The sequence below is a fragment of the Saimiri boliviensis genome, chromosome 4 (assembly GCF_048565385.1).
Source record: "Saimiri boliviensis isolate mSaiBol1 chromosome 4, mSaiBol1.pri, whole genome shotgun sequence".
NCBI classification, from domain to species: domain Eukaryota; kingdom Metazoa; phylum Chordata; class Mammalia; order Primates; family Cebidae; genus Saimiri; species Saimiri boliviensis.
Window position 1 is genome coordinate 20315583 of NC_133452.1, and position 15219 is coordinate 20330801.

Genomic DNA, 15219 nt, shown 5'->3' on the forward strand with positions numbered 1-15219 from the left:
ATAGGGTCTCACTGTGTCACCCAGACTGGAGTGCAATGGCACCATCATGGCCCACTGCAGCCTCCAACTCTTGGGCTCAAGCGATCCTCTTCTAGAAGCCTCCAGAGCACTTGGACTACAGGCACGCACCACCATGCCCAGCCAATTTTTGTACTTTTTGTAGAGACAGGGGTCTCACTATGTTGCCCAGGCTGGTCTTGAACTCCTGGCTCATATGATCTGCCTGCCTCGGCCTCCCAAAGTGCTAGAATTACAGGGGTGAGTCACTGTGCCCGGCTGGGATGGTTTAATGTAAGAAACTTTATTACCATGAGTTTCTAAAGGAATGTGTGATAAGTGCCCTATTGTGCCTCAGGTCATGGCAGAGGAATGGAGATTGAGACTGGAGGAAGTCCTGTGAAGTACCTATCTGTAAATCATGAAATAGCATCATTTTCCTTGTGTGGTCTTATTGAAATGGTGACCAGAAAAACCCAGAAAATAAAATCCCACTAGCAGTGTGTCCAGTAATCTTTGTTTACCCCCTCCCTATTGTTATGTCAAGACACGGAGCCCAGCTGGGGAATTCTGAATACTAGGTTCTAAAACAGGATTTGTCATAAACGAATTGCTTGATCCTAGACATTCACCTCTAAATTAGACACCTGACCTAACCTCTCGGGAATGTGGTGAAAATCAAACGGGAGGGAAAGTGAGAAAGCACCTGAACAAGGTACTGAGGCGCGTGAGATAGTACTATAACACCATCCATACCAAGATCTGTAAGTTTTCGCCGCGTCCGCCTGGTGGCGGCGGTGCCAGACTGCGCAGGCGCGGCCCCGGGCTCGGCCGCACCCTCTTCTGCCGCTTCCCGCCGCGCCCCCTCGCCCCGGCGCGCGCACGCCGCCCGGCGTCCTCGCTCCCGGTGTGTCGCCCCGCGTGCGCCTGAGTAGCCGAGGACGTCCCCGGCACCGGAAGTGACCCGGGCGGGTTTGTCTTCAAATTCTCGGCGAGCAGAAGCAGCGCCGGCAGGTGGTGACGATTGAACTGGCAGTACTGGGGCGGTGAGCAGAGAGCAAGGTGGGCTGCACTGGGCCCGGCCCTCCTTTCTCGCCGCCGGGACCTCCATTCAGCCAATCTCCTGTGCCTGGCGTTGGGCGGTTTTCCGAGGAGCTTGGGCCGCCGCAGGTGAGACTTCACTCTGATGGTGCCCTGGGAACCCCCGGTTTTCCAGGGCCGGGCCGGTGAGGGACTTGGGGGGCCCGCAGCGAGAACCTGCCGCGCATCCCTCCTTGAGCCTGCCTGTGCCTGAGCTGAGGTCTTAGGTCCTTGCTGCTGTCTCCGACACTTTGGCTCGGGTGACAATCCCCCTACCTGAGGAATCCTGTCCAGCTGGGGACTTTTCGGGTGCTCCTGTCGATCCCATCTTTTGGCCTGTGTCGTTAGCAAGTCACCAGCCGAGAGTTTTTAGTTCGTCGCTGTTTTGACTGGTTCTCTCCCGAATCCGTTCACGCCCCCCTCCCCGAAACCCTCACAGGTGAAAACTCCGGTGTCCATGCCATTGGGAGGCAACTTATCTTCTTAAAACTTGTTAGGTTGAGTGACGTTGTTGGGATATTTCTTTTTTCTAGAGCCCGGCGTCCTCTGGGAGACCTGTGGGGCCTTTTGGTTTAGAATTGGTACATTTTAGATAAGTTTCCCTCGAAACGTTTGTTTCATACAAATGTGATGACAAAGCTAGATGTAGACGTAGACCCTAAAGTGCCTTACAGTGGATAATCTCAAGCTCTTATTTAATCAAAAATATATTCCTGTTGTAACCTCGAAGGGCCACTTTTATATTAGTTACTAACTTCTAACAGCACAATGATGCACCCTTTTGTCTTGAAAACACTTACGTCTTCCTCTTTGAAATCAGACCTTTAGTTACTGCTGAAAACATTCGCGATGTTTTAGAATGGGTGCCTTAGATGACACATTGATAGTCGCCTTAGTAGATGTTAAGACAAGATTCTTGAAATGTTTATACAGGCTTAAATGTCTCTATATAAAGCACTGTTTTCTTTTCCAGAGGAGATGGTTTTTGTTCTTACACCAAGAAATAGGAGCAAAACTCTTTGTTTTGTATTAACATTAACAACTTGGGGCGGCTGCGGTGGCTCACGTCAGTAATCCCAGTACTTTGGGAGGCCAAGGCATCGGATTACGAGGTCAGGAGTTGGAGACCAGCTTGGCCAATATGGTGAAATCCGTCTCTACTAAAAATACAAAAATTAGCCAGGCGTGGTGGTGGGCGCCTGTAGTCCCAGCTCCTAGGGAGGCTGAGGCAGGAGAATCGCTTGAACTTGGGAGGTGGAGGTTGTAGTGAGCCAAGATCACACCACTGCACTCACACTCCAGCCTGGGTGACAGAGGGAGACTCCTTCTCAAACAAACAAAAAACTTGTGGCCTGTAAATACCTTTAAAAAGAAGCTAGGCAGTGCTGATCAACTTTCCAACTAGACTTTGAGAAGCTATATAAAGCTTCTTTATAGCATTGGTTATTCAAGAAGCATTTACATTTTTATAGGTTCAGTACTAGGCATGCTCTGTAGTCTACAAAGGGATTCTTCACCTCATTTGGAAACTGGTGTCGCAATCCTGACAAATATTTAGGATTAGAGAAGCTTGTTGGAATTTATTAACAACGTTGTTGAATTTGTTAACAATAGTTTTTTTTTTTTTAAGCCACTTGACTTTAAAAAAGATAGCATTATCACATAAATATGGTCAATCTTGATAACATGCTAAACAGATTTTGCTTGTGGTGTTTATCAATAGGGCTTGAATATGACTTTTAAATTACATTTTAATTATTATACTCACGAATTTGTTTAGGGTAAACTGAAAGTTTACTGTACAAATAGAGTAGACTTTGTATGTACTTTTTTTCTGAACGGTTTCTTTTTGGTACTTTTAAAAAGTGGTAACTTTCTTTTGCCTAAGTTATGTATCATATGATGATTATAAAAGTGAGAAAAATGTATGCCATGCTGTAATTGGTCATGGGTCATTCATTCATTGTGCTTATTCATAATGATCAGTGGCTGACTGTAAATTAGCATGTGGTTTCCTTCATATCCCAGAGATGAACATTCTGAAAATTGCTTATCAATGTATTACCACTTTTGAAGTCACATACAGTTGCTTTACTAAAATGGCTTCAGGAAGATGTGTGATTGGGTTTCATGATCTTTTTGTTTTAAGAAGTAAATTTTACAGATAAGTGTTTTAAAAACATTTTCAGGCTTCCAACGTTGGTGCTGATTTTTTAGTCTGTGTTTAATAATATTTTATGCTTATCTACTCTTACTAAGCAAAGAAGGAAAAAAAACACCTTGAATAAATAAGGTGATATCCCTTCCATTAAACTTCAAGGATTTCAAGGTCTAATTCTTTCTTAATTTTGTCTTCAGTGCAATTCCTTGCAACTCAGTTGATGTTCCTTAAATATTTGTTAAATGAATGACCTGTGCACGATATGTTTAAAAACTGCAAATAAGTGGAACCCAGCCTGAGTCCTTTAAAAATTAAATGGGTAAGGTATCCTCTCTAGGTGTGAAATAGGCAGGGCCCTGTATTTGCTGTTTAGAGACAGAATAAGAATGTTAGAACTCAGATATTTGGATATTATGCCTGTTTTTTTTCAGTCTCTTTGATCACTTCTTTTTTCTAATCCTAGAGGAGAAAAAAAATAACTTTCTCTGTGGAAACACAACACTACATCACATACTATATTTGCTACAAATTTTGCTGTAAAATTGGGATTTCAGTATTTTTTAAAATTTGATTGTCACTTGAATTAAAATTTCATATTGCATCTTGCTCAGTTTAAATAATTTAGTCATTAGCTAATAAATACTCAAGGCATGTAAGCAAAAGAGTGATTCTGTTAGAATAAGGTAAAGGAAAAACTTGCTGTGAGATAAAGCAAGCATAGTTTATGGTTATTCTCTAATAATCCATGTAACCAAGAGCCTGCATTTTGGGGCAATCTCATTTTTGTAAGTGTTTTATTAATGTTGAACCAATAGATTGTGTTTATAGTTCATAGTGCTTAAAATGGATCAATCAAGGCCGGGCGTGGTGACTCAAGCCTGTAATCCCAGCACTTTGGGAGGCCTGAGGCGGGTGGATCACAAGGTCAAGAGATAGAGACCATCCTAGTCAACATGGTGAAACCCCGTCTCTACTAAAAATACAAAAAATTGGCTGGGCATGGTGGCGCATGCCTGTAATCCCAGCTACTCAGGCGGCTGAGGCAGGAGAATTGCCTGAACCTGGGAGGCGGAGGTTGCGGTGAGCTGAGATCGCGCCATTGCACTCCAGCCTGGGTAACAAGAGCGAAACTCCATCTGAAAATAGATTCATTTTTTCAAATATTGCCAGATACTGTGCTACATAGACCCAGTTTCTAGTCTTCCTACAGTGGAATTTTAGCAATGATAATGATATATTTTTGAAAATTGAGAGAATTTCATAAATTTACAGTTGTGACATTCATTTGAGAAGGATGTTTTAGGCTTAGAGATTAATAAGGGAACGGGGAAAATTATTTTCGACTAACATTTAGTGAACTTAGAGTGCTCTAATACTGTTTTCTGCAAACACATTGTTTCTTTGATAATCAGGGATTTTTCAGGTCATGTGTTAATGTGGCCTTGGATTAGACTTTACATTTATGTTTGTTAGAAAATATCAGTTAATTGGCTTCTAAAGAATTTTATCTGACTAGAAAGAGTTCAAGACGTGGAATCTTTAAGAAGGCTTGGAGTGACTTCTATGAATTTTGGGCCATTGAGTCATGGCCCACAAGAAAAAAATGAGGACCACCTATATATAAGTAATAATTTAAATTTATTTTTTATTTTATTTTATTTATTTTTGAGATGGAGCCATACTGTCTTACCCAGGCTGGAGTGCAGTGGCATGATCACAGCTCACTGAAGCTTTGACCTCCTGGGCTCAGGTGATCCTCCCACCTCAGCCTCCTGGTAGCTAGTACTACAGGCGCTCCCCATCATGCCCAGCTAATTTTTTGTAGAGACAGGGTTTCACTATGTTGACCAGGCTGGTCTTGAACTTCTGGGCTCAAGCAATCCTCCCACCTCAACCCCACAAAGTACTAGGATTACAGGAGTGAACCACCATGCCTGACTATTTTAGATTTTTTTAATTGGGAAAATGGGAAGAAAGATCTCCAGGGAGACTATTAAGGAAAAGAGGGAGAGAGGGAAAAGACACGAAAGGCTTGACATCCAAGCCCATCTAGAACAACTGTATACTTTTAGTAGCAGGCCCCAATTATACTTTTCTAATACTCTTGCCCAGACTAGGTGTCTCTATAGGGCATGGATGGCTTCAGGGCAGAAGTAATCATACAAGAATCAAGCTGTAATCCCAGCTTAGAAGGGATGAGCTGAGGATCAAGGAATGTGAACATGCTGAGGGTCAGGAACTGGACAAGGTAAGAACTCTTGGTAGTTACAACAGAAACCTGGTCAGGCACAGTGGCTCGCGCCTGTAATCCTAGCACTTTGGGAGGCTAAGGTGGGTTGATCACTTGAGCCCAGGAGTTCAAGACCAGCCTGGGCTACATGGTGAAATCCCTGTCTCTATAAAACATACCAAAAATAAAAATAAGAAAAATTAGCTTGGCATGGTAGCGCACATCTGTGGTCCCAGCTACTCAGGATCAGTTGAGCCCAGAAGATCAAGGCTGCAGTGAGCTGTGATGGTGCCAGCCTGGGCTAGCGTAAGACCCTGTCTCAAAAATAAATAAATAAACAAATAAATAAAAAGAACAATAACTAGGCAGCATTCAGTCAAAGATTTATTGAGATCTACTATTTGAGAACCTGGTTCTAGGTGCTAGAGATATATCACTAAATAACAGTGAGGTATGGCCCTTGGCCATTAGGCTTTTGTTAAGACATAATATGATCAGTGGTCATGAATCCAGGGAGACACTATTTAGGTCATAGGATTTTATTCCTTTTCTTTTGGAGCTCAGATGCCCAGTGTTGAGTTACTCATAGACCTTATTCATAGCTATATTGGTTCATAACAGATTATCCCAAAACTTGGTGACTTAAAACAACAAACGTTTATTATCTCTCTCACTGTTTCACTGGGTCGGGAATTTGGGCATGACTTAGCTGGAGGCCTCAGATTCAGGATGTTTTTCAGAGCTGTAATCAGGTATCATCCAGGGTTGTAGTCATATCAAGGCTCTAGTGAGGAAGGATTCACTTCTGATCTCACTCACATGGTTGTTGGCAGGATTTGGCTCCTCAGGGGCTATTGGACTGAGGGCCTCAATTCTTCACTGGTTGTTGGCCTGGAGCTTCCCTCAGCTCTTTGCCATGTGGGCTTCTGCCCAGGCACCTCACTGCATGGAGCTGGTATTCCATATGAGTGGGGTGAGCAAGAGACAGCAAGCAAGATGGAAGTCATAGTCTAATCTCGTAAATGATCTTACGTTATTTGTTACAAGCACACATTCAAGGGCTAGTAATTATATGAGTACAGATACCAAGAGGCAAAGGTCACTGAGTGCCATCTTGGAGGCTCTCAATGATTATCTGTGGATATAAGGCCCTTTTGTTGTATTTATTTTTTACTTCTCCCCTATCCTTCATAAGCAGTTTCTCCACTCACATTTTCCTCCTCACTTTCCATAGACTTTCTAATATATTTAAGGTACTTTCTTGGATATGTATGCATCCTTTAAAAATCAGTCTTTTATATAGCATATATATTTTTAATTTATAAAATGACATTGGGATTTAGATCTTTTTCTATGTCTGAGACCTTTTTTTCACCCAGCCCTGTATTTTGATGATCTATCCATGTTGCTGTATGTAAATTTTATTCATTGCTTCTGCCTGCTACATGGTACTCTGTGATCTGCCACATTTCCCCTAGCTGAGAAAAAAATAAATTGGCTGTACTTGATTTCTCAAACATTTCTGTCATTAACATCCAAAACCAAGTTCCTTTACAGATCTGTGTGAGACTTTCTCTGGAAGATTTACACAAGAGTGGGATTGCTGGGTCATGGGGTGTATATATACATATATTTACATATATATGTTTGTGTATATATACATATATATATATGCATATATAATTTCCCCAAGTACTGCCAAATTGCACTCCCAAGTGACTATGCCAGTTTATGCCTGCAAATTGATGTAAAGGTTTCTTTTTTCCCTAGCCCTTGCCAGTACTTAGTTTATTGGACTTTTATTTTGAGTCTGGTTAAAAAAAAAGAGGTCTCTCATGGCTTCAGTTTGTATTTATTGGTTACTCCTGTTTGTGCTCGTTAGCCATTTGAATTTCCTTTCTGTAAACTGTCCTTTATGCTCTTTCCTTATTTTCTTGTGAGGTATTTTGGTCCATTAATGTGAGGAATTACAGTGATAGGATCTTCTGATCTTAAGTCATCCGTGCATTTCTGGGATAAACCCTTCTTGATCATGGGGTGTGAGTGTGTGTGTCAATGCATTGTAGGTCAGCTAATATTAGGATTTCCATGTTCATAAGTGAAATGGCTCTTGTGTTCTTATTCAGTGCACAATTGAGATGATTTCAGCCTCATAAAAAGAATTGCTCAGCTTTTCTCTTGTTTTCTGGATCAGCTTTTATGTGGTTAGAATTATATCTGTTTAGAAGTTTTTTTTTTTTTGTTTTTTTTTTTAAATCCCGAAAAACAAAAGAAACTTGCTTAATAGAAGTCATCTGGACCTGGAGCTTTTTTGTTTGTTTGTTTTAAATGTTTTCTTGAGACACAGTCTCACTCTGTCTCTGTTGCCCAGGCTGGAGTATAGTGGCACTATCTTGCCTCACTGCAGCTTTGACCTCCCCAGGCTCAGGTGATGCTCTCACCTCAGCCTCCTGAGTAGCTGGAACTACAGGTGCACACCACCATGCTCTGCTAATTTTTGTATTCATTGTAGAGACGGGGTTTTGCTGTGTTGCCCAGGCCGGTCTTGAACTCCTAAGCTTAAGCAGTCCTCCTGCCTCAGTGTCCCAAAGTGCTGGGATTACAGGCGTGAGCCACCGTGCCTGGCTGAGACCACGCTTAAGAGCTGTTGTGTTGACATCTCTTTTTTCATCAGCTCCTCACTCTTCCCAAGTCTCTGTTTGCCTTGAAATACTCTGCTGTATCTTATCTGGTATTGAGCTGGCACTGCTGTTTTTCCTTCTGATGGTGGGTTAGGGCTAGAGTGAGCAAAGACTGGCCAGTGCAATGAAAGTCAGAAAGGATGTAGCTAGAATACTAGTTATGAAATACACTTATCTAGATACCCTACTGACACACAAAAGAAGTTAAAAAAATCTTGTTTTCTTTTTACTTATATGTCCACTCAGCTTTGCTGTCGTCTTTCATGATTTCTTCACCTTTTTAGTCCTCTAGGCTTGAAACTTCGTTCCTTTTCAACATTTTCTCCACACAGTGAATTCCTAAGTAATCTCAGCAGTTCTTTCACCACAGTGTTTCTGATTTGTTTCTTTTTATTCCTGTAGCCGCATTCCTAATCCAAATTATTGCCCTCTCAAAAGCACATAAATCTTTCCAGCCTTGAACTTCACCATGTGATTTATAGTTAGAAAATAATAGTAGCATTGTGAACATTAACAAAGCTGACATTTATCAAACGTCTGCTTTAATGCTTTATAACCACATCTATATATCTATATCCTACTAAGTGCAAAGGTTGGATTAGGTTGTCATATGTAGAAGGTTTCATGGCAGATAGATTTAACATTTATTAAAGACCTGCTTTTTGTCAAGTAGTATGCTTAGTACTTTTTTTTTTTTTTTTTTTTTTTTTTTTTTTTGAGACGGAGTTTCGCTCTTGTTACCCAGGCTGGAGTGCAATGGCGCGATCTCGGCTCACCGCAACCTCCGCCTCCTGGGCTCAGGCGATTCTCCTGCCTCAGCCTCCTAAGTAGCTGGGATTACAGGCATGCACCACCACGCCCAGCTAGTTTTTTGTATTTTTTTTTTAGTAGAGACGGGGTTTCACCATGTTGACCAGGATGGTCTTGATCTTTCGACCTCGTGATCCACCCGCCTCGGCCTCCCAAAGTGCTGGGATTACAGGCTTGAGCCACCGCGCCCGGCCGCTTAGTACTTTAAGTAGTCATTTAGTCTTTATAATTCCTGAAAATAGATGCTATGCTACGTCTATAAAAATAGGCTTAGAAAAAAGTTAGGGCATTTGACTAAGGTGACAGAATTAGAATTCTAGCCAAAATTTTTTCTAACTTCAAAACAATCCATACTGCTTCAAAAATGTATCTAATATTCACTATTTATTCTGCAGATGTTTAATAAGATATATGTCATGCAAGGATCATATAGTCTCACACCTTTCCGGTGCAAATCCTGCAGTCAGATAACAATCTACTAGAGATTTGACATATATATAAACTATAATTTGAAGTAGCTAAGTGCCTTGGGATGAAAGGCACAGTAAAGTGTCAGGAAACTTTAGAGGAAGGAGACATTATTTTGAACTGAGGTTCAGTGGTTAGACATACTAGAAAAACTACCCTCTGAGCTGGGCTTTGACACATAGGAAGAGTTTTAATGTGGGAACTTTAAAAAAAAATGTTTTATTTATTTATTTATTTATTTATTTTTAAACAGAATCTAGCTCTGTCTCCCAGGCTGGAGTGCAGTGGTGCCATCTCTGCCCACTGCAAACTCTGCTACCCTGCTTCAAACGATTCTTGTGCTTCAGCCTCTCGAGTAGCTGGGACTACAGGTGCGCGCCACCATGCCAAGCTAATTTTTGTATATTTAGTAGAGACAGGGTTTTGCCGTATTGGCCAGGCTGGTCTTGACCTCCTGGCCTCAAGTGATCTGCCTGCCTTGGCCTCTTAAAATATTTCTCAGGCACGTTGTTTCATTCCTGTAATCCCAGCACTTTGAGAGACCAAGGCAGGCGGATTACATGAGGTCAGGAGTTGGAAGACCAGCCTGGCTAACATGGTAAAACCCTGTATCTACAAAAATACAAAAAAAATTAGCTGGGTGTGGTGGCGGGTGCCTGTAATCCCAGCTACTCTGGAGGCTAAGGTGGAAGAATCACTTGAACCTGGGAGGCAGAAGTTAAAGTGAGCTGAGATTGCACCATTGCACTCCAGCCTGTATGACAGAGCGAGACTCTGTCTCAAAAAAAAAAGTCTTTGAAGGAGTGGAAATAGCATGAACACACATACAGAGATGGGAAATGTGGTATGTGTGATTGTGAATTTCTTGAGGGAGGCTTGGAAAGTATTTTTTAATAACTGGGGTACTTATTTTTAAGAGACATGTACATTTAAAATGTTTCTTTTTTTTCTTCTTTTTTTAGCTTACAACTGAACATGAGTCTTCTTATGATTAGTGAGAATGTCAAATTGGCTCGTGAATATGCATTGCTGGGAAACTATGACTCTGCAATGGTCTATTATCAGGGAGTTCTTGACCAAATGAACAAGTATCTGTACTCAGTCAAAGATACATACCTCCAGCAGAAATGGCAACAGGTGAGAATAATGGCTGCTGTATATTTTAATGGCTTAAGTATTCAGAAGAGAAAATTTAGATCAAATGTCAGTGCTATATATAGTTACATGTTAAGAATGTATGGCTACTGAGCACAGTACATAGTGACTCACTCCTGTAATCATAGCACTTTGAGAAGTCAAAGCAGAAGGATCACTTGAGGCTAGGAGTTCAGGTACAACCTGGACAACATAGCAAAACTTCATTTCTACAAAAATAAAAAAATTAGCCAGATGTGGTGGTACATGCCTATAGTCCTAGCTACTGGGGAGACTGAGGTGGGAGAATCACTTGAGCGTGGGAGGTTGAGGCTTCAGTGAGCTATGCTTTTACCACTACACTTCAGCTTGAGCAACAGAGCTAGACCTTGTCTCCAAAATAAAAAACAAAACATGAATATGTGATTTATTACACAGTTTTGCATATAATACTTGAAAGTGAATTTATTGTATTAATAATAATCCACTTTCACCATCAGCAATATTATGAGTTCTACTTAATTCTAATTGCTGGAATCCAATAAGCATTCTTTAAAATAATGGTTTTGACATTTTTTTCTTTATTAGATTTTTACCTGGTAAAAATAGAGTAGACTTTATTAAGCCATTGTCAAAACCGTAAATGGCAGCCGGGCGCGGTGGCTCAAGCCTGTAATCCCAGCACTTTGGGAGGCTGAGGCGGGTGGATCATGAGGTCAGGAGATTGAGACCATCCTGGTCAACACGGTGAAACCCCGTCTCTACTAAAAATACAAAAAATTAGCTGGGCATGGTGGTGCGTGCCTGTAATCCCAGCTACTCAGGAGGCTGAGGCAGGAGAATTGCCTGAACCCAGGAGGCAGAGGTTGCGGTGAGCTGAGATCGTACCATTGCACTCCAGCCTGGATAACAAGAGCGAAACTCTGTCTCAAAAAACAAACAAACAAACAAATGAACTGTAAATGGCTTGTGAATCTCATGGATGGGTACCAAGTTCTTTTTTTTTAATTTTTGAGAGAATGTCTTGCTCTGTTGCCCAGGAGGGATGCAATGGTGCAGTCACTGCAGCATTGACCTCAAGATTCAAACAATCCTCCCACCTCAGCCTCCTGAGTAGGTGGAACCACAGGTGTGCCCCACCATGACCTGCTAATTTTTAATTTTTTTGGTAGAGATGGGCTCTCCCTGTATTTTCCAGGCTGGTCTCAAGTTCCTAGGCTCAAGAGATCCTCCCACTTCAGCCTCCCAAAGTACTGGGATTACAGATGTGAGCCACCACACCCGGCTCCATATTCCTGTATAATAGAACTTTATAAAGCAGATTATGGTTGGATCCCATTGAGAAACTTCAGTTACTGAGGACCAACAGAAATTTAAAATTGGAAATTGTAGAACTTACAGGTCCAGTGGAGGCTGGCATTTATAAGTCTCAACTATATCACAAGAGGAAATAAATGGTAACAAAGTAATAGTCTTTTTGAGCTGATCTTCTAGATAGAATATTATACCTCAGATTCTACTGAGCTGCTTTTTTTTTTTTTTTTTTTTTTTGAGATGGAGTTTCGCTCTTGTTGCCCAGGCTGGAGTGCAATGGCGCGATCTCAGCTCACCGCAACCTCCGCCTCCTGGGTTCAGGCAATTCTCCTGCCTCAGCCTCCTGAGTAGCTGGGATTACAGGCATGCACCACCATGCCCAGCTAATATTTTTTGTATTTTTAGTAGAGATGGGGTTTCACCATGTTGACCAGGGTGGTCTTGATCTCTTGACCTCGTGATCCACCTGCCTCGGCCTCCCAAAGTGCTGGGATTACAGGCCTTGAGCCACTGCGCCCAGCTCTGAGCTGCTTTTTAAATATTGTTCCATATTTTTCCTTAAAATTTTTTTGAGAGAAACAGCCTGTCTCTTTGAACTTAATCTGTTTCCCTGTATCTGTTCCTCCATATCCTTTACTACATACATATAATTACCAGAACGGGCAAATCTTTTATTTTATCTTTATTTTTTATAGAGATGGCATCTCACTATGTTGTTCAGGCTGGTCTTGAACTCCTGGGTTCAAATGATCCTCTTGCCTTGGCCTCCCAAAGTGCTAGGATTATAGGCGTGAGTCACCATTCTCGCCCTGGAAAATATTTAATTTCATAAGGAGTCTGAAGTTTGTCAGTGAAGGACTTTTTAGACCTTTTATTGTTAGGCCAAAGACTTTTACTTAAGTGTAAACTTTTGTTTAAAGGTGCTTAAGATTAAATCATTTAAGCTGTAAAACAAAACATCACCTTAAATTTCATTTCAATATTATATGTATAGTTTTTTTTACTATTTTCTTTTCTTTTGAAATGTAGTTTTGCTTTTGTTGCCCAGGCTGGAGTGCAGTGGCATATTCTCAGCTCACTGCAACCTCCACTTCCTGGGTTCAAGCGATTCTCCTGCCTCAGTCTCCTGAGTAGCTGGGATTACAGGTGCCTGCCGCCACACCTGGTTAATTTTTATATTTTAGTGGAGACGGGTTTTGCCATGTTAGCCAGGCTGGTCTTTAACTCCTGACCTCAGGTGATCCGCCTGCCTTGGGCTTCCAAAGTGCTGGGATTACAGGCATGAGCCACCAAGCCTGGCCTACCATTTTCTTGTTGTGGTAAAATATACATAACGCCTTACTGTCTTGGCTTTTTTTTTTTTTTTTTTGAGACAGAGTCTTGTTCTGTTGCCCAGGCTGGAGTGCAGTGGCGCAGTCTCGGCTCACTGTAACTATCACCTCCTGGGTTCAAGCAATTCCCCTGCCTCAGCCCCATGAGTAGCTGGAATTACAGGTGTGTTCTACCTCACTTGGCTAATTCTTTTGTATTTTTAGTAGAGACAGGGTTTTGCCATGTTGGCCCGGCTGATCTTGAACTCCTGACCTCAGGTGATCCACGTGCCTAAGCCTCTGAGTGCTAGAATTACATACGTGAGCTACCATGCCTGGCTTTGGCCATTTTTAAGTATACAGTTCAGTGTCATTAAATACATATATAATGTGCAGCCATCATTATATAGTTTTTAGACTAAGTTCAGACCCATTACTATAATACAATTGAGTCAAAACTATATATAGGTTTTTATTTTTGTTTTTTTTTTTGAGATAGAGTCTCACTCCATCACCAGGCGCCAGGTTGGAGTGCAGTGGTGTGACCTCGGCTTACTGCAACCTCCGCCTCCCGGGTTCAAGCGATTCTCCTGCCTCAGCCTCCCAAGTAGCTGAGACTACAGGCGTGTGCCACCACACCCAGCAAATGTTTTTGTATTTTTAGTAGAGACGGGGTTTCACCCTGTTGGCCAGGATGGTCTCGATCTCTTGACCATGTGATCCACCTGCCTTGGCCTCCCAAAGTGCTGGGATTACAGGCATGAGCCACCATGCCTGGCCAAAACTATATATAGATTTTTGAGGGTTTTTTTTGAGGCAGGGTGTTAGTCTGTTCCCCAGGCTGGAATTTAGTGGTGCAATCATGGCTCACTGCAGCCTTAACTTCCCAGGCTCAAGCAATCCTCCCACCCCAGCCACTGGAGTAGCTGGGACCACAGGCACAAATCAACATGCCTGACTTATTATTTATTTTTTAGAGATGGGGGTACTGCTGTGTTGTCCAGACTTAGTTTTTAAATTGAGTCAAGATTTCTTTTTTTTTTTTTTTTTTTTTTTTTTTTTTGGAGACGGGGTTTCGCTCTTGTTACCCAGGCTGGAGTGCAATGGCACAATCTCGGCTCACCGCAACCTCCGCCTCCTGGGTTCAAGCAGTTCTCCTGCCTCAGCTTCCCTAGTGGCTGGGACTACAGACGTGTGCCACCATGCCCAGCTAATTTTTGTATTTTTAGTAGAGACGGGGTTTCACCATGTTGACCAGGATGGTCTCGATCTCTTGACCTCGTGATCCACCTGCCTCGGCCTTCCAAAGTGCTGGGATTACAGGCGTGAGCCACCGCGCCCGGCCAAGATTTCTTTTCTCTTTTATTTTTGAGTTGGAATCTTACTCTCAAAAAACTAGGGTCATTTCACTGCATTCCAGCCTGGATGACAGCATGAGACCCTGTCTCTAAAAAATATTTTTTTTTTTTTTTTTTTTTTTTTTTTGAGACGGAGTTTCGCTCTTGTTACCCAGGCTGGAGTGCAATGGCGCGATCTCGGCTCACCGCAACCTCCGCCTCCTGGGTTCAAGCAATTCTCCTGCCTCAGCCTCCTGAGTAGCTGGGATTACAGGCACACGCCACCATGCCCAGCTAATTTTTTGTATTTTTAGTAGAGACGGGGTTTCACCATGTTGACCAGGATGGTCTCGATCTCTCGACCTCGTGATCCACCTGCCTCGGCCTCCCAAAGTGCTGGGATTACAGGCTTGAGCCACCGCGCCCGGCCAGCAAAAATATTTTTAAAATAAAGACTGTTTTTGGCCAGGCACTGTGGCTCATGCCTGTAATTTCAGCACTTTAGGAGGCCGAGGCAAGTGGATCACCTGAGATCAAGAGTTCGAGACCAGCCTGACCAACATGGTGAAACCCTGTCTCTAAAAATACAAAAATTAGCCAGGTGTGGTGGCAGACGCCTGTAATCCCAGCTACTTAGAAGGCTGAGGCAGGAGAATTGCTTGAACCCAGGAGGTGGAGGTTGCAGTGAGCCCAGATG

General features: G+C 42.4%; 1 protein-coding gene across 5 annotated transcripts in view; it reads left to right on the forward strand.

Annotated features, from left to right (window-relative positions):
- The first annotated feature begins 899 nt into the window (after positions 1 to 899).
- KATNA1 (katanin catalytic subunit A1) overlaps positions 900 to 15219 on the forward strand; it is a 41372-nt gene continuing 27052 nt past the window's right edge. For 2 of the 5 annotated variants that reach the window (XM_074397289.1, XM_010331427.3), the window contains exons 1-3: positions 900 to 1167; positions 5351 to 5486; positions 10390 to 10564. In XM_074397289.1, coding sequence (XP_074253390.1) covers positions 5461 to 5486; positions 10390 to 10564 — 201 coding nt within the window. In that variant the 5' untranslated portion in view covers positions 900 to 1167; positions 5351 to 5460. The remainder of the gene's footprint in view (positions 1168 to 5350; positions 5487 to 10389; positions 10565 to 15219) is intronic. The other 3 variants (XM_074397292.1, XM_003943567.4, XM_074397290.1) reach the window with 2 other exon arrangements.